The sequence below is a fragment of the Oryctolagus cuniculus genome, chromosome 1 (assembly GCF_051225735.1).
Source record: "Oryctolagus cuniculus isolate XC-2025 breed Fujian yellow rabbit chromosome 1, ASM5122573v1, whole genome shotgun sequence".
Classification (NCBI taxonomy): domain Eukaryota; kingdom Metazoa; phylum Chordata; class Mammalia; order Lagomorpha; family Leporidae; genus Oryctolagus; species Oryctolagus cuniculus.
In genome coordinates, this window is record NC_142867.1 from 31532798 (window position 1) to 31560562 (window position 27765).

The 27765-nt window shown below is 51.4% G+C and overlaps 2 protein-coding genes across 8 annotated transcripts in view; one reads left to right on the forward strand and one right to left on the reverse strand.

Moving 5' to 3' along the window:
• ELF5 (E74 like ETS transcription factor 5) overlaps positions 1–23793 on the forward strand; it is a 36005-nt gene extending 12212 nt beyond the window's left edge. For all 3 annotated transcript variants that reach the window (XM_008269623.5, XM_008269618.5, XM_089327466.1), the window contains exons 3-7: positions 6766–6999; positions 9405–9455; positions 16518–16586; positions 18172–18367; positions 18820–23793. In XM_008269623.5, coding sequence (XP_008267845.1) covers positions 6766–6999; positions 9405–9455; positions 16518–16586; positions 18172–18367; positions 18820–18916 — 647 coding nt within the window. In that variant the 3' untranslated portion in view covers positions 18917–23793. The remainder of the gene's footprint in view (positions 1–6765; positions 7000–9404; positions 9456–16517; positions 16587–18171; positions 18368–18819) is intronic.
• CAT (catalase) overlaps positions 23439–27765 on the reverse strand; it is a 40488-nt gene continuing 36161 nt past the window's right edge. For all 5 annotated transcript variants that reach the window (XM_089327452.1, XM_002709045.6, XM_089327456.1 and 2 more), the window contains 3 exons: positions 26756–26863; positions 24498–24581; positions 23439–24163 (listed from right to left, as the gene is read on the reverse strand). In XM_089327452.1, coding sequence (XP_089183578.1) covers positions 24098–24163; positions 24498–24581; positions 26756–26863 — 258 coding nt within the window. In that variant the 3' untranslated portion in view covers positions 23439–24097. The remainder of the gene's footprint in view (positions 24164–24497; positions 24582–26755; positions 26864–27765) is intronic.

Genomic DNA, 27765 nt, shown 5'->3' on the forward strand with positions numbered 1-27765 from the left:
CCCACATGGGTGGCAGGGACCCGACCACTTGGGCCATCTTCTGCTGCTTTTCCCAGGTCGTTAGCAGGGAGCTGCATTGGGAGTGGAGCAACCAGAATATGAGCGGGAGTCCCTGTGGGCTGTCAGCGTCACAGGCAGTGGCTTAACCTGCTGTGTCATAGCACCGGCCCCTAAGAACTCCTAAATCAAAATCAGAGAAACAGGAGCAAGCCTTATGCACAAAAGTTGCCTTTGGGATGCCTGTATCCCGTGTCAGGATGCTCCGTTCAATCCTGGCTGTTCTGTCTCTGATCCAGCTCCCTGATGGTGTGATCCCTGGCGACAGCAGGTATTGGCTCAAATGACTGAGTCTCTGCCACCCATATGGGAGATTTGGATTGAGCCCCTGGCTCCTGACTCATTTCTGGTTATTGCAGGCTTTTAGGGAGTGAACCAGCAGATGAAAGCTTTCTCTCTCGCTCGCTCTTTCTCTGTGTGTCCCTTTCTCTCTCTATCCCTCTTTTTCAAATAAATAGAAATAAATAATAAATAAAAACAGAGCAACAAATTCAAAGTCATCTGCCACTGGTGGCAGCAGTCACATCCCAGGAGACCTCACCACCAGCTCCTTCTGCCGACCCTGCACATGTCCAGAGCCTGCTGGGCGATCATGGCCCCTGGGCCCCCGCTCCGGGCTTCCCCCTCTCTGTCCCTTCCCTGCTCCACTCTCCCAAGGCCAAGGCCCTTTGCAGACACCCCGCCAGCCCCTCTCCCCTCTCCAGCTCCTTTCTCATCCTGCTCCTGGGCTTCACTGTCCATCCTGTGTTCTAAATCGCTCCACAGGCCAGGAGAGAAAGCCGAGAAGGGCTACTGGGTGAGGTCGGACTGGCTGTGGGCGGACTCCTGGAAGCAGGTTGCCATTTGAGGTTTTCCCTCATAAAGTCTCCTTCCTTTCAGTGACAAAGCTGCCATTGCCAGGGCCCCTGCCACCAGTTCACTCGCCACCTCTCTCCAGTGCTGCCCCAGGCAAAACACTTTCCCAACTCCCTATGCTAATAAATCATGCTAATTATGGTCCCCAGTTGTCTACCTGGGCCTCCTCTGACCCAGACTGTCTGTCTCCCCCAGCCAAGCCCTGGGCTTGCTTTGTTCTGCTTTGCTCCTCAGCTGTACTGAGCAAGGCCCCACTGCCCTGAGAACAGACGTAGTCCCCAGATAATAACAAGCGACTTTTATGGAAAGCTTACTGTCAGTCGGTTACCAGTCTAAGGTTTTCTCATGCTTCCTTTCCTATTCAGGGCAAACTTCCCAAAGGGTAGGTACAATTGTTATTCGATGTAGAGAGCTGAGGTTTGCAGAGGTTAGGAAACTTGGTTAATGTTGAGATGGATTCGTCAGGTTAATAAACTAAAGAGCCAGGCCTCCGAGTCAGAAAGGTCCTGTCTACAGCCCAAGCTCAGTCACCCCACACAATTCCTCCACTCCCTGAGGAAGGAAGTGTCTTTCACTCCTCAGGGCCATTGGCAGAATCCTAGGCTGCAGCTAACAGGTGCATCTGGCCTTGCAGCTTTCCCACCAACACCCTCATTCCCATCAGCAGAGGAGAAGTTCAAGTTCTCTTCCCCAGGGTCTAGAGGCACCACTCAAGCTCTAAACTCACATCACTTTTGCAATCTGCCAATTTCGCATTCTGCACCTATCTATTTTACTGTAATATAGAAATCAAAATATCCCCCCTAATGTCTGCTCTGAGTGAGGCACCAGGAGAATGAACAGTGTTGGCTCCAGAATTTCTACATAGGAAGCACTTTCAGGGCGGCAATCCAGTTGGAAGATAGATACAGCAAGGAGATTTGTCTAGCATTTTGCATAAGAACGGGAGGACATCAGTGGTCTGTTACAGAGTGGGAGAAGGGACTTAATAGACCCATGCTCTGGGGTGTCCACTGGAGAAGAACAATGTCATCGTGTGATTTCATTTACCTACTCTGTCCCCAAGGGATGTGGCACCATCTCTACCGCCCTGCTGTCTGCCACAGTTCCACAAGCACGGTTCTTACGTGTGCCCCGATGCCCAAGACCTTTACCAAGTCACGCAGACTCACCTGCGTCCCCATATTTTAAACCAAAGATGACAGCATTAGGCTACCCAGCTCACACTGACGATACAACAAGTGAGCCGGGTTTCTAATAAAATTTCATCTTTCATCATGCAGAAAATAAACCGTAGCTCTAGAAAGGAACAAAGATGCTGGCCTCCACATTTTTGGAAAAATTTTAGAAGCATTGGAGGGCATACAATTGAAGTGTTGGACAGGAAGCCAAGGAGGTAGGCTTCATATTAGCATATGTAAACAGATGGTGCTTAATGAGCACTTCACTATATGCCTGGGCTGTGCCCAGTACTTTCCATGTATTAAGTCGCTTAATCATTTTAACAGCAAGAGGAAGTGAGGCCTAGGACCCCTACTCTGCAGGTGCATCTGGAGAGCACAGGGTCTCTATGCCTGAGCCCACGGGCCCTTGCCCTTTGAGGGGGATTCTGAAACAGGCACCCTGGCTTCAAGTTCTAGAACGGTGATTCCCAAGGCACTTCTGGAACCAGCACCTTCGCCCCCAGTCCCAGCAAAGCAATGCTGCTCTTCTCCTGAAGGCTTAAAGAGAATACTGTTCACCTGAAATAAGAAAAGAAAAACCTGACACTCTTAGCATCTCCACTCCAAACACCAAGCAGGCAAGAGGCGACCATCCCAACCAAGAGTCAAGGACTCCAGGCCTCCGATCACAAAGTGATGCCAAAGAAGGGGGCAGATGCTGACCACCCTGTGTTGCCCAGTACACGGAAATGTCCCATGTGGCCCAGAAATGTGCACAATTATTGTGGGTGGTTTTAAATGTTTTAATTCATTTGAACTTAAAAAAAGACTTGTGAAATTCTTTATCCCAAAGAAATGGCCCAGAGCAATCACCTTGTGGAAGCATTTTGGCTGAGCTGCCTGTGTTTCTCTATAGCCAAGTAAGGGGCCACCCTTGGAAACAGAAATCAACAAGGTCGTGTAGCCAAGGGAAGTTGGGCTATAACGGCCCCCACTGGAGTGCCTTTCCCAGTTTCCACTGTCCCCACCCAGGGCCACGGCAGGCCTGGATGCCACCTGCTGCCCCTGTGGGCCTTTGAGTGCACCAGCCCAGCTCGGAAGGCCAAAGTCTTGCTTCTGGATTTAAATACATCGCAGGTGGTAGCGCCAGTAGTGAGACTCCTCCCCCACCCTCCCCTCAGGATGACAGAACTCACTGCTGCTCCTCAGCCCTCCTTCCCAGCTCAGCTCACCCCAAAGCCAGTGTCCTGGCCCCTTCAGATTTCCAAGGACCCGGCAAAGCCTGCAGACGCTTGGATTGAACCGCCCATACCCAGGAGGCAGAAGGGCCTCTTAGCTCGGCCTCCCCAGAGCACTTGGCCTGTGTTATGAATTGAGAGAAAGCATTGTACAGCCCAGGAAAGAGAATCGATTATGGGCTGTTTAACCCTTTCTCTCATTTGCCCTTCTGGGTAGCATCAAGGTCTTCTTCCCATCAGCCTCCTTCCAGTTTCTCAAGCCTAGGTTAGATCGCTAGTTATAGTTACAGATATTTGCATTTACCCAAATCTTGCGTCAGCCAGTCTCGGAGGCTTGCGCCCCCAACAAGACTGAGGTACAACATGCTGTCGTGTGCCTATATCCAAATGCGGAAGGCTTGGTGTGCGCCCAAGTCCCTTGCTAGCCACCTCTGTGATCTTGGGGGCAGAGGGGAGGTCGTGTAAGGTGACTAGGGACCGATAACCATCAGCGATTCAGTCAACTGATTACAACCCCTGAGCGAGCGCTGGGCTGGGCAGGGCTGGGCTCCTGTGTTCCAGGTTCAGGTGAGCACAGCTGACGGTGCAGAACCTGGGGGGGGGGGGGGGGCAGGTGCTGGGGCACAGCACAGGGAATGATGGGAGAGAGGAGGCTAAGGCCTCCCCTGTCTCTGCCAGCCTCCCCTGGGGGACGGGACCCTGGAGTACCCTGGTCAGGTGGGGCTCTCCCTTCCTGTCCCTGTGTTCTTGGCTCAGGGCCGTGGGAAGGAGTGTGTGGACGGATGAGGAAGCCAGCACCTGGCTCCTGGCTCCTGGCTCCTGGCTCCTGGCTCCTGGCTCCTGGCTCCTGGCTCCCACCCCCCACCCCACCTCTGCCCCCCCCCGGGGGGGGGGCTGCTGCCTACAAAGCCCGCTCTGTGGGTAGCTTCAAAGGGGCGGGGCAAGCCGCCAGCAGCTGGGCCAGCAACACCTTCCCTGCGTCTGCTTCCCACCCGGCGTTCCCCGAATCCGAATCCGTAAGGCCCTCTCTCGGCTTCCAGAAACAATGTGGTCCTCTTTGGGTGCCAAAGAAAATAGCAAGGGGGTGGGAGGGGAGGGCACGCTCACGGAGAGTCGGCCAAACCTTGCCAGTAAAAGACAGAAGCCGTGCCCTGTGCAGCAGCCCGCGACAACAGCATCTCAGCCAGGGCACAGGTCTGAAGAGTGTCAGAAACAGCTCTCAGCAGAACAGCAGGACCGTCCAAGGGCCCCTGGGGTGGACTGGAGCCAGAATGACAGAGAAGGAGAGGCAGAGAAAGAAAGAGAGATCTTCCATCCGCTGATTCACTCACCAAATGGCCACCACAACCAGAGCTGGGTTAGGACAAAGCCAGGAGCCAGGTGCTTCTTCCCAGTCTCCCACACAGATGCAGAGCCCAAGGACTTGGGCCACCTTCTACTGCTTTCCCAGGCTCATCAGTAGGGAGCTGGATTGAAAGTGGAACAACAGGGACTCGAACCGGTGCCCACATGGAATGCCAGTGCTGCAGACGGCAGCTTTACCCACTACACCATAGTGCCAGCCCCATCACTGGCCTCTTTGGTCTGTGGGCATATTTTTAAAATTTTTCAAAATTCTTATGAAGAATGTAAACCAAAAAGGCCTACTAGTTAAGCTCCATCCCTCCCCAGTCCTCGCCACAGCAGAAGAGATGGAGGCGTCTGGGGAGGCCTCGACGTCCTCCTTTGAACCATCACCCCTTGGCGCTGTTGGATAGAATTGTGGGGAGGATTGGAGAAAGGCAGCGCGACGTGCACAAGGATGCGTCGCACCTGGGCTGCCACGCAAGAGGCGGCACCTGGCAGGGCAGCCAGCCCGTCTCCTGCCCGGAGTCAGAAGCACCACAGCTCCGTTGGGGACCGTGGCAGCAAATGCAGCATTTCCTGGGGTTGGGGGGGGGGGGGCGGATCATGATAGCACAATGGCCATTTGCTTTGGAGTCTGTGTCGCAATGGACCCTGTCTGATGTCCACAGTCTGAACCAGTCACCTTAGCCACTGTGTACTCTCTCCTCTCAGCTCTTCTCGCTCGTCCAGCCCCCTGCCTGCCCCTGCCTCTCTCTCCCCATGGTTCATCTCTTCTCCATGCTGCCCCCTGGATGACTAGCACGTGGCATGGGAAGAGCCCTGGCTTCCGAGTCCAGCCTGGGGTTCAGATCCCAGCTCAACCGTATACTGGCTGTGGGGTCCCGAGAAAGTCCTCCGTGACCTCAAGTGGCTCATCTGTGACTTCCTGGGGGACAAGGACCAAACCCGTTCCTGTCCACCACGAACCTCTCACACCCAATTTGTTGCCTCACACGCAGTAGACGTTTGTTCATGGATGACAGCACTAGAACTCGCCAGACTCTGTCCCAAGCACTTTTACATACATGAACTCACTGAACCGGCATAGCAACAACCCTCAGACGTAGGTGCTATAATTATCCTCATTTTACCAATGAGGAAACTCATGCTGTCATCCCCTGGATGGTTGGATGATGGATGGATGGCTGTCAGGATGGTTGCAAGAATTAGTGATGTCAAAAGCCTGACCAACTATTTGGTCCCTCACCTCCTCTGCAGCCTGACACCTGTTCACTTAGGACATTGGGACAGGGCTGCTGAGCACCAGCTGGTTCTCCCAGGGCCAGCCCCAGCCACTTCCCAAACTCCTGAACGGATGGTGCCCACATGCTCTGAGTGGCAGGGAGGCGCTCTGATCTCGGGATGGGAGTCCCCCAAAACCGCACCACCGCTGACACAAGCAGCAACCCCCTCCCTCAGGAGGTGCCTGCTACGATGACCCGAGACCCTCCAGATGCTGGGCCCCGACAAGGCCTTGGCACAAGATGGCCAGGAGCTATGCACAGCCCTGCAGCCAGCACTGGACAGCTGTCCAGTAGAGCAGAGGAATCAAACCAGTTTCATGGTACCTGGTGCCTGGTAGGCATTCAGTAGCTATTGAAGTGATCAGTAGTCTCTAGGCACCCATTCATGCACATTCACTTTAAACTCTGGGATAGCCCTGCAAGGCGCTCATATCACCGCCGTGTTGCAGGTAAGGAAACTGAAGTGTAGCCTACAGCCCTGGCCCAAGTGGCAAGCAGCCAGGTCAGGATTTGAACCCAGACCTGGTGGGTCCTTGAGTTTATGCCATTGATACCAGATAGATTGTCAGAAACCAGATCACTGCAAGGTGGCTTTCTTCTCTGCTTTCTGAGCACCAGAACGCCGTCTGATTATTTCTCACCCCCATCTTTCCCCCTCGGAGCCGGAAGGACCGTGCAAGGGACCCAGAGTAGAAGGGGGCGTGGGCCTGGCAGAACTCCCCAAGGCTTTCAACTCGTGTGCTGACAGAACAGGGGTTCCTTTGCTGGGGGGACCCTGGCGGGGGGGCCGTCCCTTACTGCTCTCTCTCTCTCCCGGGGCAGCCTGCGACTCCTATTGGACCTCGGTGCACCCCGAGTACTGGACCAAGCGCCACGTGTGGGAATGGCTGCAGTTCTGCTGCGATCAGTACAAGCTGGACGCCAACTGCATCTCCTTCTGCCACTTCAACATCAGCGGGCTGCAGCTGTGCAGCATGACGCAGGAGGAGTTCGTGGAGGCGGCCGGCGTCTGCGGGGAGTACCTGTACTTCATCCTGCAGAACATCCGCACCCAAGGTGGGCGGCGGGGGGCGGGGCGGGGGGCGGGGCGGGCCCCGAGACCCCCACCCCGCTCCCGCTCCCGCTCCCGGCAGGCTCCTCCTGGGAACCACTGGCGCTCAGCCCTCTGCTAGAACTGGAGAGTGTAGATACAGTCAAGAAAACGAGTTACAAGGAAAATGGACGCTAACAACCCCTGAGCCAGGCTGATAACAGAATAACGCAGAATGTTTGTTAAGATTTGAATCCGCAAGGGGTGGACAAAAGAGGTTTCTGCTTCCCCTCTAATTCGGCAAGAGGAGGGGAAAGTGAAGTGCCCCTTTCTCTTCCCTATTCCTGACTCCAATTCACTGGCACGTTCGCGGTGTCACCTTCCTCCCGGCCAGGAGGTGGCGCCAGGAGCCCTCGCGGGCGCGAGCACACACATACACACACCACGCACACCCTTTGCGAACAGAAGGTGGGGCATCTTTGTTTCCAACCGGAAAGGTTTGTGAGCATCTGTAATTCCGTGTCCCAGAGGCCCAGGTAAAGGGACTGAGGCCCTGACTGGTTAAGTGGCTTCTCCAGGGTCACACAGGAATTCACAGAAATTCACAGGACGTCAATACAAAGTGAAGCCGTGGAAATAAGTGGCTTAAGCTGCCTGAACCTCCACTACATCCCCTGTCCACGGCACCACGTGTTCTCTAACACGGCAGAAGACGATGCACGCACAGGCACCGCCGCTGGTTTGTGTCCTTAACGCAGGTTGAGTGTCCCTTATCTGAAGTGCTTGGGACCCAGAAGCGTTTGGGACTTCAGATTTTTCCAGATTGTGCAATATTTACATATAGCAAGGAACTTCAGGAAGTTCATGGAAATGACATTAAATGCTAAGATTATTTTGATGCAAAAACAATCATTTTAAATGCATAGGGAAGAGTACGTGGGGAGCTATGTTGGGGGTAGGACCAAGCCTAAGGTGAGATTCATTCACGTTCCGTATATAAGCACACCTTACACACGTAGCCTGAAGGTAATTTTAGGCCGCATCCTTGTCACATGAGGTCGAGTGTGGAATTTCCCATGTTGGCATTCAAAAAGTTTCAAATTTTGGAGCATTTCAGATGTTGAGTTTTGGGGTTAGCAATGCTCAACCGGTCTAACCAAGAGGCAGAAATTTTAAAAACTACGGGAAACACAGCTCAGCTCAGTTTTAGAAAAGTTCTTTCTAAACGCCGGCACCTCCTTCTAGGAAGTGCACGTGGGAAGATGCAGTGGGGAGGCAGCTCCCTGCCACTGGAGGTTGCCACGCAGCCTCACAGCCCCTGCTGACGGGGTGCTGTGGCAGGGATTCCTGGGTGGGCGGAAAAACCACAAACAATTTCCGGTCTGTGATTCCTTGATATCCCCTCCCCCCTTAATCCTCCCTCACCAGGAGTTCCTGGGGATGGGAAAGCTAGGAACGCTGGCCCCGGGCACTCCTTGGCCTGTGCCCTAGGAGCCAGAGCTCACTGGGGGAAAAGAACGGACAGACAGACTTGCTGCCCATTGTCATGCAGTCTCTGCTCACTTGATTATCATCAGAGACAGCGACCTACCCAGAGCTGGGGGCAGTGGCCTGCGCTCAGAGCGAGCACTCCCTGAGCCGGAACAAGTCTGAGCACAGCACCACCGCGGCTCTGGCAGGAGGAACTCAGGGCTCCATTAAGGAGCCTCGCAAGGGAACAGGCATGCACAAGGACCCCAGGGCCGAGGGGAGGAAGCAGCTTGGTGCTGCCAGCTTGGTCAAAGGTCAAGTCAACCACGTTTGTGTGCAGGTCCGGAGCAGCCTCTGGTATGGGCAGCCCCCTTCCTTGGCAGTTGGGAAGAAAAAAAAAACTGTCCCTGGTCCCATGACTTCAAGGCTCTGTGCAAAACGAGTAAGCTAAAGGCCAATAGTTTTTTAGTAGGCCATGGCTGCCTCTTATTCTAAGGCACCCCTGGAGTCCCCACACCACCTTCAGTGGTGGGATTTCAGGCACTCTCGAAGCAAAGAGGGTTTGGTGCTGAGCAGTAAACAATCTATTCCACCAGCCTGCTCTATTCTGCGATTCAGCCGTTATGTAGATTCCTCAAGGAGGTCCCTGTATATATGTCTAATGACCAAATTCACACTGTCCTGCTTAGCCCAGGTCACATGGTTTGCACCTGTTACCTCGGAATCATTGTTATTAGCTCTGCCTTTGGTTCTCTAAGTGGACAACAGCTTCCATCACAGGGGATTATCTTGTGTAGGCTTCGTGCTTTTCATAGATGAGGGCTCAGGCAGACTAGGACACAGAACGTGATGGCAGTTTCGACAAGAAGCGCTAGGGGGAGCTCTAGAGCCCAGGGAGCCATGTGGCTCAGTAGGTATTTGCTGCAGGATTGTGCTTAGTGAATGTCTTTGTCCTTCCCAGGTTACTCCTTTTTCAATGACACTGAAGAGACCAAGGCCACCATCAAAGATTGTAAGTAAGCAAGCCCTGCTGTCCCAGGCTGGGTCAAGGCTGCTATCGGGGGTACATGGGCGCCACATTAGAAGGTGGATGAACTGAAAGCAGCCCAGGTGTGGGGACTGTGGAGAGAAGACAGTGCATGGAGTGGGGCCATGGGGCCGCAGCTCAGGTCTGTGGGCTCCCTAGCCTCCCCAAGCTTCAGTCTCTCCTTATTGATAAAATGGTCTGACCCTTAACTGGGGTGTGGGAACTTTCAGAAACAGTGCACACACAGTGCCCCCGCCCCACAAACCTGTGTCCATGAGCCGTAGGACTAATAATGGTCACCCATGAGAGGCCTTGTCCTTGGCACTATCTGAGAGGAATCTGAGCTCACCACGGAGGTCAAGTTCAGAATTACAAGCTGCCCGAGGATCTCAGTGGCCTTGTCGGAAGGCTTCCCCTTCCAGCTTCCCTTGTGCAAGGGGAGGCTCAAGAAAGGGAAGCTGTGAGCTTTGGTCTTTTAGAGATGATGACGATAAGCATTGCCGTTAGCTGTCGGTTCCCAAGCAGAGGCCCTGGCCCTGGGGGCCAGGAGGTGTGTTCATCCCATCCACAGACTTCAGCTCGGTCACCTGCAAAGCCGTGGTAGGGCAGTGGGGATTCTCTGACCAATGGGAGACAGGCAGACAGGCAGACACAGAGGGTCGGCTTCTTAGGGTTTACTTTTCTTCTCTCCTTCAAGTCCCAGCCACACCACTGAGGATTCAGGTAATTTGGCTCCTGGCTAACAACAGGTTTTTTTTTGTAAATTTTTGTTTTGTTTTGTTTTGGGAGCTTTATACTAGGAATAGCCAACTACAGGTTGTGGCCTTAAAGCAGGTGTGCTCGGCCCGTTGACCTCGGCTGCCCTCCCGCAAGCAGCTCTGCATTCCACAAGGTGTCTCACGTTCAAGGCCGATGAGGGCACTACCCCACTGTCCACGCTGCGTCTGAATCACCTGCAGCCATCTGGGGGCTGTGACTCCCAGCGTTTACTCCCCGGCCCAGTCCAGGCAAAGTCCTGGAAGCAGTGAGCCCACTGAAGCGAGGGGCCATCGCTGTGTCTGGGTCTAGAGGCTTGCGCCCCAGGCAGCCGTGTGCTCTGCTCCCCGAGCAGGATGAGTTTGGCTTGATCAGCCCTGGCGCTGGGTGACCGAGTCTCCACCTCTAAAGGGAATCACTGAGATTGATCACAGCAAAAGGAAGATGACGGACTAGGAAGAGAAAGTCTTTCGATAAGTTCTTGGGAAGGGTGACCTGAATATACAATTAGCCACAGTTAGAGTAAAGTGATGATGATGACAATGTTGAAAGCAGTAAGCGCCAGGCAGCATTTATTGTATGCCTGCTGTAAGCCAGGCCTTGTCCGAAAATCTGTATAGACATTGTCTTGGGTTATCTTCCCATTAACCAAGCCTATAAGACAAGCACTAGTACCATAGCCCCCTTTTTTTTTTAATAATCAGAATAAGAACTAAAGCTTAGAGATTAAAGGTGACACAGTTAGAAGGTGGAAGACAACCCAGGTGTGTCTAACTCCGAAGCCCTGAACCCCAGGAGTCTCATCATCCATTTTTTTCTTTCTCTTTTCATTCATTCATTCTTTGATCCATTCATTCAACAAATATGGAACACCTACTATGTTCCAGGCCCAGAGATGGGCACTGTGACCACAGTGATGACACATCGTTGGAACAAGGGAGGGAGGGAGACATTAAACAAACAATCTCCATAATAAGTAGGTAACTACTAATCATAATGATATTATAAAGGGACAGTATAGGGTGCTTTGTGTGTAGTGCACAAACAATCATATTTCTTTTTTTAAGTTTTATTTATTTTATTTGAAAGGCAAAGTTACAGAGAGGCAGAGGCAGAGAGAGAGAGGTCTTCCATCAGCTGGTTCGCTCCCCAGATGGCCACAACAGCCGGATCTATGCCTATCCAAAGCAAGGAGCCTGGAGCTTCTACTGGGTTTCCCATGCAGGTGTAGGGCCCCAAGGACTTGGGCCATCTTCTACTGCCCTCCCAGGCCATAGCAGAGAGCTGGTTTGGAAGTGGAGCAGCTGGGACTCAAACCGGCACCCATGTGGGAAGCTGGCACTGCAGGCAGCGACTTTACACGCTACGCCACAGCACCAGCCCAGCGATTACAAATCAACTGAGACCTTTTGGAGGAAGAGTTATTTAAATTAGGCCCAAGGGAGGAGCAGAAGTTAGCCAGGAAAAGAGAAGGTCCAGACAGTGAACAGTCAGCACCAAGACCCCAAGGCAGGAACCATCTTGGAGTGCTTGCGGTCAGAGGGTGGGAGCAGCATTAGGTCATCCAACACAGCAACGCCTGCGTTCACTTACACGCATTCAAATAAATAACATTCAGCTTTAGCTTCTCAGTCACAGTGGCCGCACTGCAGGTGCTCAGCAGCTCAGGTGCCTGGAGACCCCCAATGGGGCTGCCCAGATGTCCACCGTGACAGAAAGCCCTCTCAGACAGCATTGGGAAAACACAGGCAGGCCGGCGCCACTGCTCACTAAGCTAACCCTCCGCCTGCGGCGCCGGCACACCAGGTTCTAGTCCCGGTCAGGGCGCCGGATTCTGTCCCGATCGCTCCTCTTCCAGGCCAGCTCTCTGCTGTGGCCCAGGAGTGCAGTGGAGGATGGCCCAGGTCCTTGGGCCCTGCACCCCATGGGAGACCAGGATAAGTACCTGGCTCCTGGCTTCGGATCAGTGCAGCGCACCTGCCGTGGCGGCCATTTGGGGGGTGAACCAACGGAAGGAAGACCTTTCTCTCTGTCTCTCTCTCTCTCACTGTCTAACTCTGCCTGTCAAAAAAAAAAAAAAAAAAAAGGAAAAGAAAACACAGGCAGCATGAGCACAAGGGCTCGGGGAGAGGGCCCGGGGGCCAGTGCAGGCAGGGCACACCCGGGGGCAGCAGAGGGGTAGGTTTCATTCGAAGGAGACAGGAAGCCTCTGAAGGCTGCGTGCAGGGAGATGCAAAGCTCTGGGCTACGTGTTAGGAAGATGGCTTAGCTGCTCTGTCTGACTCTAGCCAGGAGTCTCCTGCTGAGGACACTGAGGCCCAGTGAGCAGGAAGCCATGGGGAGAAGTTTCCAGAAGCAGAGTTGGTGGGAGGAGGGCCCTGCGCCAGCATCTCTGGAGTGCACACTCAAGGAGACAAACCTTCTACCGTGGCAGCTGCGTCAGGCTCCGCCCAGTCTGCTGGACTGGACTCAAGGTGAAGGAGTCCCTCCCAGCAGCTCCACCATATTCCAGCCTTAGCAGGCACAGCAGGGATGCCACACCCTCTCCCAGGCACCCGGGGTCTGCCTTTGGCTTTCTCTCAGCCTGGATCACCATGATTTCCCAAAATAGAACCCAATGTATCGTCTGATGAGCACCAGGGTGGTTGTGAACACTGGCAGCTGAGTCTAGAATCCAGTGTAGAAAATCCAGACTACATGGCCCCCGTGCCCAGGGCCCAGATGATGTCTCGCAGTCTCAGACGCCCAGGACTCAGGAATGAGAGGCCACCTCTCAACGTTGATGTGCTGTGCAGAGCTCACGTTGCGGCCAGTGAGGACGGAGTGGCATCCTGGGGTTCTCTGCGTGTTCCCACTGGGTCTTCCACGAATGCTGACAGCTGACATCACCATTTAGGAAGCACTTACTGTGCCAGGCGTGCTGTCATGCCAGGGGTCCCAAGGGCGTTAACTGGTTTCATCTTCATTACAACTCCAGTGAGCAAATGGGCAGTGCAGTAAATGCATCTCCTTCTCTCAAAGCCCAGGCCCTTCGACACCATGCTGTACACATAGGCACAGGTGCATGCCCACTTGCACACATTACATGTGCCCAGAACTTTCTATTCATTCTGCTTCTGACTCGGTAGAGAACCAAGGCCCAGTGGCCCCTCTAGGTGTGGGCCTAGCTTGATAATGATTCAGACAACAACATGATTTTCAAGTAAGTCCCCACTGGAGGTACACAGGCCTAAGAAGCAATGAAACCGTCAGATCCCGCCACAGTGAAGCAACCCAGTCCCCCACCCCACTCCAGCAATGCCAGTGGCTGGGATGGTGGGGGGGGGTCCACAAAACCCAAGAACAAAGTCTACAGCCTCGGATTTGCTGCAGGAACCTCCCTGCTCCCGGGACCCAGGGCATCTCTGCACCGTCCTGGCATGAGCTGCTCTATGGCTTCAGCACTGGTGTCCTGGGGATGTGATGAGCTTGACCTTCAGTCCCACCCACCCCCACCCAGTTGCTGGAGGACAGTGCACTGTGGTTTCAATCAACCTATGAGAATAGACCTTTCGGTCACATTTGAAAAGTTTCCTGTCTCAAAGCCAATCGGACCTTGCCAAACCGCAGGGGCAGAAGAGGACCCAGTCCTTGCCTCCACTTGTCCTGCACCAGGCACAGCCCAGTTGCAGGGACACGGACAAACAGTCGTGGGACAGGGAGAGCTGCACCCGGAAGCACAAGTGGCACCTGTAGAGAAATGGAGTGGGCTCGGGGTGCTGCTAAAGACCTACCAGCCAATCTCGGTGGACATGGACATTGAAGTAGCGATTTTGACCCCTCTACCCCTGCCACCACTGCCGCCACCAGCCAAGCCAGGACTTGAATCTCATAACCTGTGGGTCCCCGTAGAGCCACCACCCCAGAATTAGGAACTACTAGAACAAGACTCTCTTGGCAAGACCCCAGGGAGAAACTGGCATCGCCCTAAGCCCCTGTAGCCCTGCCCTGTGCTGATCTGTACTGTCTCCATCCTTATCAGCTAAATACCCTTTGCCTAGAACACAGAAGAGAAATAACACAAATGAAAAAGGGTGACTACCCCCCCACCCCCCGCCCCCATCCTCTCCATTTTGGCATTTCAGGGAGAATCCTCTGTCTGTTCATGGTTAATGACTCGCCTTTGCTTATCTCTGTGACTTCATTTCTTTTCTCCCTCCTAATAAGATCTAATCAAGACCACAGACACATCTGGGGGTGGTAATGAATGCGCACCCGAGGGGTGGTGAGAGGGAGCGAGCATTGCCAGGAGCAAACACGTAGCAAACCTTGGCTGGGCATTCGTCATCCAGTGCCCACTGAGTGCCTACTATGAAGACATGATGGAGTAGCTGTGAGCGCTGGCGTGGGAATGGAAGCGCTGAGTTCAAGCTGTGGCTCCAGGATCTGGATAAGAGTCTTCAAACCCTGTGGGTTTCAAACTCCTCCTCAATACAATGAAAGTTATAGTAAGATCGCAGGGGGCTTTGCAAGGGCTAAATGAGGTGCTGTGTGTGAAGCACTCAACAAGCACGTGGGATTGGCTGGGTGCTCCACAAATACCAACTGTTAAGAGAGGAGCAAAAGCAGCAGGTGCGTTTCACCGGCCGAGGGTGACAGCGTGGGGATACCAAGAACGCAGGTGCCATGGGATCCAGAAGGCGGTGAGTTTAGAGAAGGCTCCCGGAGAGAGATCTTGTGAGAGTAGAAATCATTTGGGTACAAGGGGGGTGGGATGGGGGTGTTGGGAGCCTGGATAAAGGTCCTGAGACAGGGGAAAGCCAAGCCCTAGTGGGAGCTTGTGATGGAAGAGAAGGGAAGAAGCCGGGAAGCAGAGCGGGGTAAGGCTGCAGGTCTGGGCAGCGGTCAGTTTGTGAATGGCTGCACCAACACGGAAGGCTGCGTCCTGTGGGAAACAGCAGACACACAGGACGTTCTGCCGAGAGTGACAAGGCACACAGCCACACGGCACTGAGACAGGCCACCCCGAGCAGCCGCTTATGCACAGGATACCGTTCCTTCCCTTGACAACACTCCTGGTCCTCCACTCAGTACTCACGGAGCTCATGGCAGACACACAGTAGGTATGGCTAGCATGCTATGGGATGTTGGAGACTCGGTGATACTCAGCACCTAGTCCATACCAGCACGGAGCTGGGGGATACAAGTGAAACCGCAAACCCCTGCCCCCTAGTGGACATAGACGGTGAATGACAAACCTAAGTACATTGTAAGATATGCTCCAAGGCGATAAGGGAAGTGGATGTGGAATTCTGGGTAGGGGTGACTTGTGCCATGACAAGCTGGGGAGTCAGAGAAGGCCCCCCACTTGAGAGGTTTCTGAGCCAAGAGAGAGGTGAGGGCATGAGCCCACAGATATCCAAGGATGACGTTCTGGGCACACAGCGACTGCCAAGGCCCTGAGGGGCAAAGTGCCTGCATGTTTCAGGAAGAGCCGCCAGGCCCGTGTGGCCGGAGCAAAGAGCGCAGAGTGCTCAGAGAGGGGCAGACCCAGGACCAGCAGTTTGTAAATCACGTGCTACTTCAGGACAGTGCTCGTCCGGGTATCGTGGATTGTCACTTCAGAGCGTGAGCTGTCGTTTAACTCCGTGCTCTGTGAATGCCTGGCTCCGCATTACTGCTTCATCTCCTCTACATTAGCGCCTTTCTCTTTGCTGGTGTCCCCTCCCAGTCTGCTCTCCGCACACCCGCCAGGGGGCGCTCCTCCGCATGGGGTCCCCTTGCCACGGCTCCCAAGGAAGGCCCAGGGCGAGCTGCTGGCCACCTGCTTCCGGCTGTCATCCCTCAGGCTCTCTCCGGGGGTGCGGCATACCTGCCTCACGGGCCCTGTCCCCGCGTTTGGCTTTGTACACCTGAGATCTCTTCTCCACCACCTCACGCCAATTCCTACTCATCTCTCATTTTTGTGTGGCGCATGCTCATGAGGTGTGTACTCCCCACCCCACCCCCTCTTCTCCATCCCCTTTCTGGCTTCCTTCATGGCACTGAGAACCATGGCACATGTGTCTGTCTACCTGGCCCATCTGTCCTTAGATTCCCCATGAGCAGGGGCTGTGTATGTGGCATTTGCTCAGAGCAGGGCACACAGTGAGTCCCCAGGACTGAACCCAAACCTCCCTCGTGCTAACCACTCTCAGTGTTCCTGATCCAGCAGCTTCCATCACAGTCAACAAACACATGCTCATCGTGGCCCCCCGGGAGGTCTGTGTGGCCTCTGCCCTCCTGGCCACTGCTGTGAACACTCTGTTTCAGATGCTGACTCCAACTGCTTGAAAACCAGTGGCATCAAAAGTCAAGACTGTCACAGTCATAGTCGAACAAGTAAGTGCAGGCACCATGTTTTGTTTTTTAAAAAAAGATTTATGTGGTGATTAGAAAGGAGGAGTTACAGACAGGGGAAGAGGGAGAGGGAGATGGAGAGGGAGAGAATCTTCCATCCTCTGGTTCACTCCTCAGATGGTCACAACAGCCGAGGCTGGGCCAGGCCAAGCCAGGAGCCTGAAACTCCATTCAGATCTTCTACGTGGGTGCAGGGCCCCAAGCACTTGGGCCATCTTCTGCAGTCTTTCCAGATGCATTAGCAGGGAGCTGGATCAGAAGCAGAGCAGCCAGGGCTTGAACCAGCATTCATGTGGGATGCTGGCACTGCAGGTGGCGGCTTAATCCACCAAGCCACAGTACTGGCCCCCACTTTTCATTGCTAATGATGTGAAACCATCCGTAAGACCAAGTGACCAATTTCGGTCACCTTGGAAACTGAATGTTTGGGTGACAAAAGTTTTTTCCTAAAGAAGGCAGCAATGACACTAATGCTTGCTTTTGTACATGTCACCAAAATCAGAAATTTTTTAACGACATTGAATTTCTAAGTAAGCTTTTATTTTTCCTGGCCCTCTTGTGGGTCCTTCTCACAGAAGTACTCAGGGAAGAACAGGGGAAACACCAGGCATCGGCAATTCATTTTTTACAAATTTGTTTTTATTTATTTGAGACATGAGACATTCAGAGCTCCCCTCCACTTGTTCACTCCCTGAATGCCCACAGGGCTGGGATGGCTGAAGCTGGGAGCCAGGAACTCCACCCAGGTTTCCCATGAGGGTGGCAGGGACCCAACTACTTAAGCCTTCCCCTGCTGCCTCCCTAGGGTGCACACCTGCAGGAAGCCAGAGACCTGAGCTGGAGCTGGCGGTGGAGCCCACGCACTGCAGTGTGGGATGCAGGCATCCCAGCTGGTGTCTCAACTGCTCGGCCAAATGCCCAGCTCAGGAGCTGGCAACTGTGTGAGCCTCTCCCAGCACAGAGATCTGCTCAGCATGGAGTCCAGCTTGCACTTGCACCAGTTTGTGTGAGGGAGGCCATCTCTCCATGCTAGGCGTGTGAGCTCATTAAACCCTGGAACCCATCCTAAGACTTCGACACTCCTGGCATCCCCTGTGGCAGTTGAGGTCACAAGATTACAGCCGCAGAGCTCAGAAGAGGAGTTCGGGGGCCCAGGAAGTCGCACCCTGACCCAGTCTGAACCAGACTGTAAGGGAACAAGAGAAATGCCAGTTAGGCACAGAAAATAAAACTGTGGGATTGGTCCACCCAGACGGTTGTAGGTATGGGCTCTTCTTACAATCCCACCACCTGTGAGAGAGAATGAGAGGACTATTCGCCTGTCATCTCCTTCACCCCATAAAAATCCAGCCCTGATCCACTGGGCAAGGAGCATCTGTGGTCCACGTCCACTTGGTGTCTCTGCGTGTGGAAGATGAGCATTTTTCACAGGCTGGTTCTCAGGGGAGCACTCAGGCACAAAACCATGGGAAACAGCCTCCACTACACAGCCGTACGCATGGGGTGATTCGAAAGCTGTAGACATCTTTTTGAAATTCAGTGCCTCTCTTTTTCCCTTTCTCCAAAGGCCTCCAAAGTTCTCACCTGTGGGAATTTGTGCGCGACCTGCTTCTATCTCCTGAAGAAAACTGTGGCATTCTGGAGTGGGAAGACAGGGACCAAGGGATTTTTCGTGTGGTTAAATCGGAAGCCCTGGCAAAGATGTGGGGACAGAGGAAGAAAAACGACAGGATGACGTATGAGAAGCTGAGCAGAGCGCTGAGGTACGTAACCAGCACAGGACACCAGGAACCACCAGAGGGAGCACGTTACAGGGCTGGCCATAGAAAATCAGGCTGCTCTTCCCTAACCTGGGAAGGGAAGGGTCATGAGACCAACCCTGGGTTCTTAGCTACAGGCTGGATTATGGCGTGTAAACTGACGTGTCGCACTGTCCATTCTTGCCAGTGTTCCGCCAGGGATCACTCTGAGTCCAGGCTACCTCTCTCTCTCTCTCTCTCTCTCTCTCACACACACACACACACACGCTTTTCATGTGGTGAGGCTCAGTCTTCAAGCTGTCTGGGAAAGGTTTACGTGTAACTTGATAACAGGGTGTGAAAACACCAGGGTAACCAGACACCAGCCTGGCCACTTGAGAGGCAGGAGGAGCCGGTGTTTATGTGTTCTTGTTTTCCTGGGTGCCAACAAAATTCTCTCGTGCTTGCTCTCACAGGTACTACTACAAAACGGGCATTTTGGAGCGGGTCGACCGAAGGTTAGTGTACAAATTTGGAAAAAACGCACACGGGTGGCAGGAAGACAAGCTATGACCAGCTCCAGGCACCAGGCTCCTCTGAAGGATTTGTCTTTTAAAACAATCACATTGCAACAGACATTTGAAAGTCTCTTTTTTTAAAAACCTGCAAACATCCTGATAAAACTTCTCTACAGCTCAGCTTATATTTGGGTTCTGAGTTGTTGTCCACTTGGGTAATGGCAGCAGTCCTTATGAAATCGGTTTCGTCCCACCCCAAGGGGAGGTGGGGATGATCTTTAGTGGTCCCTTGATCAAACATTATCCCCCTAATCAAGAGTTCCAGAACCACAATAGCCAATGCCATTGATGCCACTCAGAGACACCCAGCCAACCCTGCCACTGGAGGCACATTCAAGACCCCCATTCCAAAGACTGAAAAGCTTCCAGTTAGTTTACTGTGGCACTTCACAAAAGGGGAAAGTGACTAGTGTGTGGTCATTAGGTACTTACTTTAAATCACAACAGTCAAACTGCATGGAAAGGTTTCTGAATTAGTGACAGGGCTAAGCCATCAAGCTGCACATAATTGGATTTTGCTTAGGTTAAGAACAGTTTCTTACCCAGACCATCATTTTGACCACCCAGCAAAGCTCCCATGGCGATCCTTCCAGAATCATACATCTAAAGTTAGCCATGTGAAGTTCAGCTAAGTTTGTGTCCCCTTTTCTCCCATATCTGATGGCTGGCATCAGATACGCAGCATTAGTCAACAGATACTTGTATCAATCTCCAAATCACTGCTGTTTCCATGATTCAAGCTGTCAATACGATAAAATCCTGACTCATTGATTCTGTCTGTGGTCAAGACATTAAATCTTTATTACAACTGAAAATGTCCCAAAAACTGTCATGGCCAATTCTCTTGTGAGTCTCTTTTCTTTTGTCTTCCTACCTGATGTGTACTCCAGCTCTAAAACATATATTTTCTTAACAAAAATAGTGACGGTGAATTTACAACAATAAATGTTCACGGGTTAAAGTCTGCACTGACATTTTCTCATCAGTCACTAGCGTGTAAGTCATTACCAACCTACCACTAGGTGGCCGCCCCTAGGACTTCTACCAGAGCTGGAATTGACAGGTGACAAGGCACTGAACCACACACAGGCTGAAGACCTCTGTGCCTAGCATTCAACTTCAAAACTAACTCATTTTAAAGAATGTGAATTACTGTAAAATAATCCATTTTTGGATTCATGTGTTTTCCAGATGGATAGTTTGTAAACAATGTGAATAAAATATTTAACACATTGAGCTGTCTCTGTAGTGTTCAATTCAGCACAGTAGGCCTAGAAAAATATGTATAGTTTTTTCATAGCACATGTTCACATGAACTTTATGAAGACCCCTTGTGTTATCTGTCAGTTGGCAGGAATGAAGCACTGATCCATGCCTCAGCATGTGAGAATCTTGAGAATTTTGTTAAGTGAAAGAAGCCAACCACAAAAGACCACAGGTTGTAGATGCCATTTAAGTGATATGTGCAGAGCAGGCAACTCTATGGCCAGAAGAGAGATTCATGACAATTAAAGTGGGAACAAAGAGTAGCTGTCATTAGATACCACTTTCCTTTTGGAGGTGATAAACATGCTTGAAAACTGATTACCCTGAGAGTTGCACAATTCCATGAATATACGAAAAACCACTGACACTTTAAATGGGTAAACTACTGGGCCAGCGCCGTGGCTCACTTGGTTAATCCTCTGCCTGCGGTGCCAGCATCCCATATGGGCACCGGTTCTAGTCCCGGTTGCTCCTCTTCCAGTCCAGCTCTCTGCTGTGGTTCGGGAGGGCAATGGAGGATGGCCCGAGTGCTTGGGCCCCTGCACCTACATGGGAGACCAGGAAGAAGCACGTGGCTCTTGGCTTCAGATCAGCGCAGCGCCAGCCGTGGCAGCCTTTTGGGGAGTGAACCAATGGAAGGAAGACCTTTCTCTCTGTCTCTCTCTCTCTCTCACTGTCTATAACTCTACTTGTCAAATAAAAAAAAAAATGGGTGAACTGCTGGCATGTGAATGATATTACAACAAAGCTTTTTTTTAAAAACAAGTTGCAAATGATCAACTGTGTCAAACACTGCCCTAAGAGGCTACTTGAGATAAACACAAAGATTGGGCCACTGGATTCTTTTGATTGTGGCAAAATATACATAAAGTTCACCATTTCCATCACTTCTAAGTGTCATTAAGTGGATTCACATTGTTGTGAAACTATCACCACGGTCCATATCCAGAACGTTTCCATCTTCCCACACTGAACCTCTGGACCCACTGAACAACAAGTCCTGACTCATTCCTCCCTTCCCCCAGCCCCTGGTGACCACTATTCTACTGTCTCTGAATCTGGATGAGTTTTCTATTTCAGAATAGATTTACATTTCCGAAACAAGAATTGAAAAGTAATACAGAGTTCCCATATATCCCACACCAAGCTTGTGCTGTTATTAACATCTCATATTAGCATATTTGTCACAATTAGTGAACCACTCTCAGCTTCCCCTACTTTTTTTTAATCTAAATTCTATCTTTCCCAGGCCTCCCAGCCCAGAGTAATCACCATTCTGTGTTCAATTAATGTATTTTTTTTCTTGGTGGTGGTGCTGGTTAGCTCTCACATAGGAGGGAGAATATGTATTATTTGTCTATTTTTAGTGTATGCACTTATTATTATAAACTTCCCTCTTAATACTGTTTTTGCTGAATCCCACAGATTTTGATAGGTTGTGTTTTTGCTTTGTTTCAAGAAATTTTTTAATTTCCTTTTTAATTTCTTCAATGATCCCTTGGTCACTGAGAAACATATTGTTCAATTTCCATGTATTTGTAAATTTTCTGTTACTCTTCTTGTTGATTTCTGTTTTTATTCTGTGTGTTCTGAGAAGCTTCATGGTATGATTTCCTTTTTTTTTTTAATTTACTGAGATTTGATTTGTGGCCTAATATATGGTCTATCCTAGAAAATGTTCTATGTGCTGATGAGAAGAATATGTATTCTAAAGCTATTACATAAAATGTTCTGTAAATATCTGATAGATCCTTTTGGTATGGCTTAATCTATGGTATGGTTTAAACTATGGTTTAATCTCATGTGCCTTTGTTGAATTTTCTGTCTGGAGGATCACTTCATTGATGGCAGTGGGATGTCAAGTCGCCCACGATTATTGTATTGGAGTCTATCTCTCCCTTTAGATCTAAACCTATTTGCTTTATGTATTTGGATATAACTTATGTTGGGTGCATGTCTCTATGAATTGGACTAGCCTAGGTAGCTCACTAAGTGAAGTCATACAACATTTTCCTCTTGTGTCTACCTGTTACTATTATCAAGAATGCCTTAAAGATTCACCCATGTCATGGCATGTGTCAGAGTCTAATTCTTTTTTATGGTAGAATATTATACTATTGTATGGATATACAATTGTTTACTCACTCATCCACTGATGCACACTTGCTATCTTACTTAACTCAGCGTGCTGTAATTCGACCGTAGTCTGGTGGCTTAAACAACACACACATCTCCCATTTCTGAAGGCTGGAAAGCCCAGGACAGATCAGTGACTGGGAAGTGTCGACCTCCTGGTTTACACGTGGCCATCTGACAGAGAAAGGAAGAGACAGAGAAAAAGACCTTCCAATCTGCTGGTTCACTCCCAAAATGGCCGCAATGGCTGGAGGAAAGCCAGTCCGAAGCCAGGAGCCAGGAGCTTTCTCTGGGTCTGCCACATGGGTGCAGGGGCCCAAGCATTTGGGCCATCTTCTACTGCCTCCCAGACCATAGCAGAAACTGGATCAGAAGAGGAGCAGCCAGGACATGAACCGGCACCTATATGGGATGCTGGCGTCACAGGCGGAGGCTTACTCTACTCTGCCATAGCAGGTACAGTATCTGGGTTGGCAGTTTCTTAAAAGTTGGACTATGTGGTGTAGTAAATTAAGCTGCCACCTGTGATGAAGACATTCTGTATGGGCACCGGTTCAAGACCCGGCTGCTCCACTTCCGATCCAGCTCTCTGCTATGGCCTGGGAAAACGGTGGAAGATGGCCTAAGTGCTTGGGCCCCTGCACCCATGTGGGAGATCTAGAAGTTCCTGGCTCCTGGCTCTGGTCTGGCAGAGCCCCAGACACTGCAGCCATTTGGAGAGTGAACCAAGAGATGAAAGATCTCTCTCTCTCTCTGTGTGTGTGTGTCTCTGTCTCTCTCTGTTTCTTCCTCTCTCTGTAACTCTGCCTTTCAAATAAATAAATAACATATTTTTTAAACAACAGAAGAAAATAACTAATGGTCCTAAGCCTTCATCTAAAAACTCATACTTAGCAGTAAGTAGCTAAGTGAGCTGGTGGACAGGAGAGCGGAGCAGTCAGTACGTCTGCTCTCTTGCCAGTGCCTTAGGCTGAAACAGCCAGCATGGTGTCCCCATCATGTAGGTATTCTCATTTTTAGGGACAAGCACCTGCAACAGAGGACATTCAAATACGAGTCTCCTGGTGCTTCCCAGGTTACATCCAGAGTCCAGAGAAATCAGACGCCCCGTCTTGTACTGTTTGGTACAGATCACTTTATTGTAAAACTGTGAGTAATTACAAACCCATGGGTGGTGAAATCAATGACAGATGAGCGTAAGTGTGATTTCCAGTGGAAGGGAAAAAAAAAGAGAGATGAGTCTCATCAGCTACAAGAGGAAGAAACATGAAGCCACGAAGCTGCAGAGTCATTTTCTGAAGACGCTGACACTTTAAATGGGTTTCTCCTGCGAGGACGTTAGAAAAATAAGAATTTCTGGGTGGATCACCTGTATCTTTTCTTCTTGTATAATCTACAGTCATATTTTCCTGTAATAGGCCTGGAGGTGATATGTAAACATTGATTTCACCAAGATTCTTCTCCCAGCAAATGAAATCATCTTTCCAACTACAAAGCTTCCTGCTACGTCATTTTAAGTGAATGATCCAACCAACGGCCAGAAGCAGATCTGCATTTCTTGTAGGTGATTGTTAAGCCCCAACCTCCATTTTTCCCCCAGGGAAATCGGATTAAACATCATTGCTGCATTAGTTGCTATGGAAAGCTGGGTGAGCATCTCAAAGACATTCGCTTGCATTTGCGTATCTAGCACCTAGGGGAACCTTCCGTCCCGCGACGCGTGGGTCCCACGTGGGGACGCCGGGCTTTGCTTTGCAGGCCGGAGCTCCCCGCCTCACAGGTTGGCCTTCTCCTTCGCCGTCAGGTGAGACCCGGACTGCACAAACGTGTGAATCGCGTTCTGTTTCAAGAGAACAAGAGCGGCAGCCGAATTATCTCGTAGGCAGTGGCAACCTGGCGTGTGTGCTAGCTTTAACTCATAGCCCAGAGGGGAAGCCTCACTGAGAATTCATTCATTAGGCTAAACCGTCTTATGGCATCCACGTGTCGATGCAGACAGGGCGTGTTTCTGCAGGTTGAGTTCTTTGTAGTTCAAGCAAGATTCGGAAGAGCTGCTTAAGAGCTCTCACAGTTGCAAGGGATGGAACAAGGCCAGCTAGAGACCGAGCTCGGACGGACCTAACCCATCATGTCCATCCCCTGCCGCGGGGGGTGGGGGGCTGCCATGGGCTCACCTTAGGCTTCTCAGCATTGTACTTGTCCAGAAGAGCCTGGATGCGGGCCCCGTAGTCAGGGTGCACGTCACTGAAGTTCTTGACCTAAAGGCAATCACAAATCCGTGGAAGCGTGACCCTAAGCCCCTGTGGCACCCCTGCCCGTGCCTCTGTTTCAGGGTGTTTCTCTGACGGGGAGGGAGGGCTGCAACTACAATGCAGGCCCTGGAGGACGACTTGGGGGTGCAGTGAAAGTGCCACCGCACACTTGGGGGTGTCCTGGAGGGCTTTAGGACCAGAGCTGGTGCCAGGAAGACGGAGCATGTGCTTAGAAGCTTAGAACTTCCCGCTGTACCCTGAACCTCCGGGGAGGAGACGGGGGCTAGATTCTGTCCCACTGTGCATGGCCAGTGATGTAACCAATCCTGCCTGTGTAGTGAAACCTCCACGCGAATCCCTACGCCACGGGGATCTGGGAGCTTCTGGGCTGGTGAATGCGCTGGGGTACAGGTACAGAGGCCATGGCACCCCCACAGAGGCATGCAAGCTCCCAGCCCACCCCCCCCCCCCCCCGGCCAGGCCTTGCGTCTCCTCCAGGCCTTGCGTCTCCTCCATCTGGCGCTTCTGGAGTTGTGGCCTTTTTAAGTACACCACTAGTCCTAACTAAAGCACTTTCCTGAGTTCTGTGAGTTCCTCCAGCAAACAATCACACCCGAGAGAAGATCACAGACTTTGCAGAAGGGTGGCTGGCCGAGGCGCCTCATTTGGTATCTCAGAGGGCAGCACTCTTGTGGGGTGGGGCCCTGGACCTGTGGGTTCTGACACTAACTCCAGGAGTTGCCGCCAGAGAATGAGAGAACCGCTTGCTACGGGGGGGGGGGAGCACACACCTAGGGCAGGCATTTGGTGCAGGGGTGAGGTCCGGGCTTGGGATACACACATCCCACACTGGAGTATCTGGGGTCGAGTCCTGGCTCTGTTCTCCATTTCAGCTTTCAGCTTTCAGCTTCCTGCTGCTGGCTCCAGTACCTGGGTTCCTCCTCCACCTCTATGGGAGACCAGGATGGAGGCCCTGGCTCCTTGGCTTTGGCCTGGCCCAGGCCTGTCCATTGCAGCCATCTGGGGAGTGAGCCAGCAGATGGAAGATCTCAATTCCTCTCTCTCTTTCTCTCCCTGCCTTTCTGCCTTTCATAAATAAATAATTTTTAAATGGCCTGAATTTAAAGAGAACGATACAGAGACACCAGCACCTGCCAGACAACTCCATATACTTGAGGCAGGAAGCCCCAGCCACAGGCTGGGCACCAGCAGACAGGAGGAGGAGGGAGGGGGCCAGCGCTGTGGCACAGTGGATTAAGCCGCCGCCTGCAATGCCGGTGTAAATAAGATGAAACTCAGCCCAAGGGTTGATAAAGCAGCCACCAGGCTCATGGCTCACCCTTTTTTTTTTGACAGGCAGAGTGGACAGTGAGAGAGAGAGACAGAGAGAGAAAGGTCTTCCTTTGCCGCTGGTTCACCCTCCAATGGCCGCCGCTGCAGCCGGCGCACCGCGCTGATCCTGGCAGGAGCCAGGAGCCAGGTGCTTTTCCTGGTCTCCCATGGGGTGCAGGGCCCAAGCACCTGGGCCATCCTCCACTGCACTCCCTGGCCATAGCAGAGAGCTGGCCTGGAAGAGGGGCAACCGGGACAGAATCCGGCACCCCAACCGGGACTAGAACCCAGTGTGCCGGCGCCGCAAGGTGGAGGATTAGCCTATTGAGCCACGGCGCCGGCTAATGGCTCACCCTTGAACCCAGGCCCTTGGACACATCTCAAGGCTCACCCCAGAAAACAGGTGAGTTTCTGGTTTGCTTTTCACGGAGCATCCCAGTGTCGTGACGTGCAGTGTTCAAGCAGGCTTCAAGCCATACAACATGTAAGATGCATGCTTTAGCATCTAGACTTTAAGCAAAACTGTGGCAGAGCCCTCATTCTGATACTGGACCGGCACTAACTTATACTAACCTTGGCTGAAGCAAAGTGAAATAGCACAGCACGGAATTTGCCCCGAACCCTGTTAGGTTATTATAGATCGGACAAAGGGACGAGGAGCGATGGCTGTGCCAGACCAGATGACAGAGAGAGAGAAAAGCAAGCAAGGGCTGGGTGGAGATTACTGCTAGACTTTTTTAAACTGTCTTAGCTCAAGGAGGTCGATTTAGCCCTCCTTGTGGAGGGCCGGCGGCAGTATCGTCTTCCGCCAGCAGATGGCAGCCCTGAGTGGGCGACGGGTCACTCACAGCTTTCTTCTGGATGAACAGCTGCGCGTCCTTCAGGTGGCCGGCGATGTTCTCGCACAGGCGCTTCCTCTCCTCCTCGTTCAGCACTTTCACGTAGAAGTCCCGCACCTGCGCGGGGGAGACAGGGCGGGGGCCCAGTGACCGCGCGGCCCGCAGGCCACCTTCCAAACTAACAAATATAAAAACTGTAGAATTTAAACGCCGGCTCCAATTATAACAGACATGGAGTTTCTCGTTGTTTTAAGCACAAGAATCCCTTTATTGATAAGGAGCCCACAACTGCCTTTTTAAGTTTGTACTTGCTGCTTATAAACCTCTTATAAATAGGTGACCTTCAGTTAAAAACCCCACCATACTCTTTAATACTGACTAGTCTAGAGCGGGCAAGCTGTCTCTCAACGTAAACTCAGCCCAGGTAAGACCTTTGTTAATTCATCCAGAACCAGAGAGAGAAAAGCCACCTAGTTCACTTGAACAGATATAAGGACATTGCAAAAAGTTTGTGGAAAAACCGAATCAAGGTGCAAAAAAACCTGAAATTCATGCCTAGTACTTTCAACATCTGCATTTTTCCAGGAACTCTTCGCAAACCCCTGTTATTTCCATTCACAAACAACTCAGAAGCCAAGATCTCTTGAGCAAGACATTAAAAGTGAGATTTTTTTTTTAGATTGTGACAGTGATCATTTGTTTAGATTACTGAGCTTATTTCTAAAATGAATACCAATAGATTAAAATGAAAAATAGGAACTTAGCATCAGGCATATGAATCCTAGTGGCCTCTACCCAGTTCTGAAGTCAACCACTTCTACTTGCAGTTTTGGTATTATTCGGTTTCATTCATTCATTAAACAGCTATTTACTGAGGATTACAAAGTGCCAGTCTCTGCTGTATGTGCTGTTCTTTTAATATCTATAAAGTCTAATAATATCTAACTATAAAAAATATCATATTAGAAAATATTGATATGTATTTCTCTAAGTTACCAAATATTAGCAATAATTACATT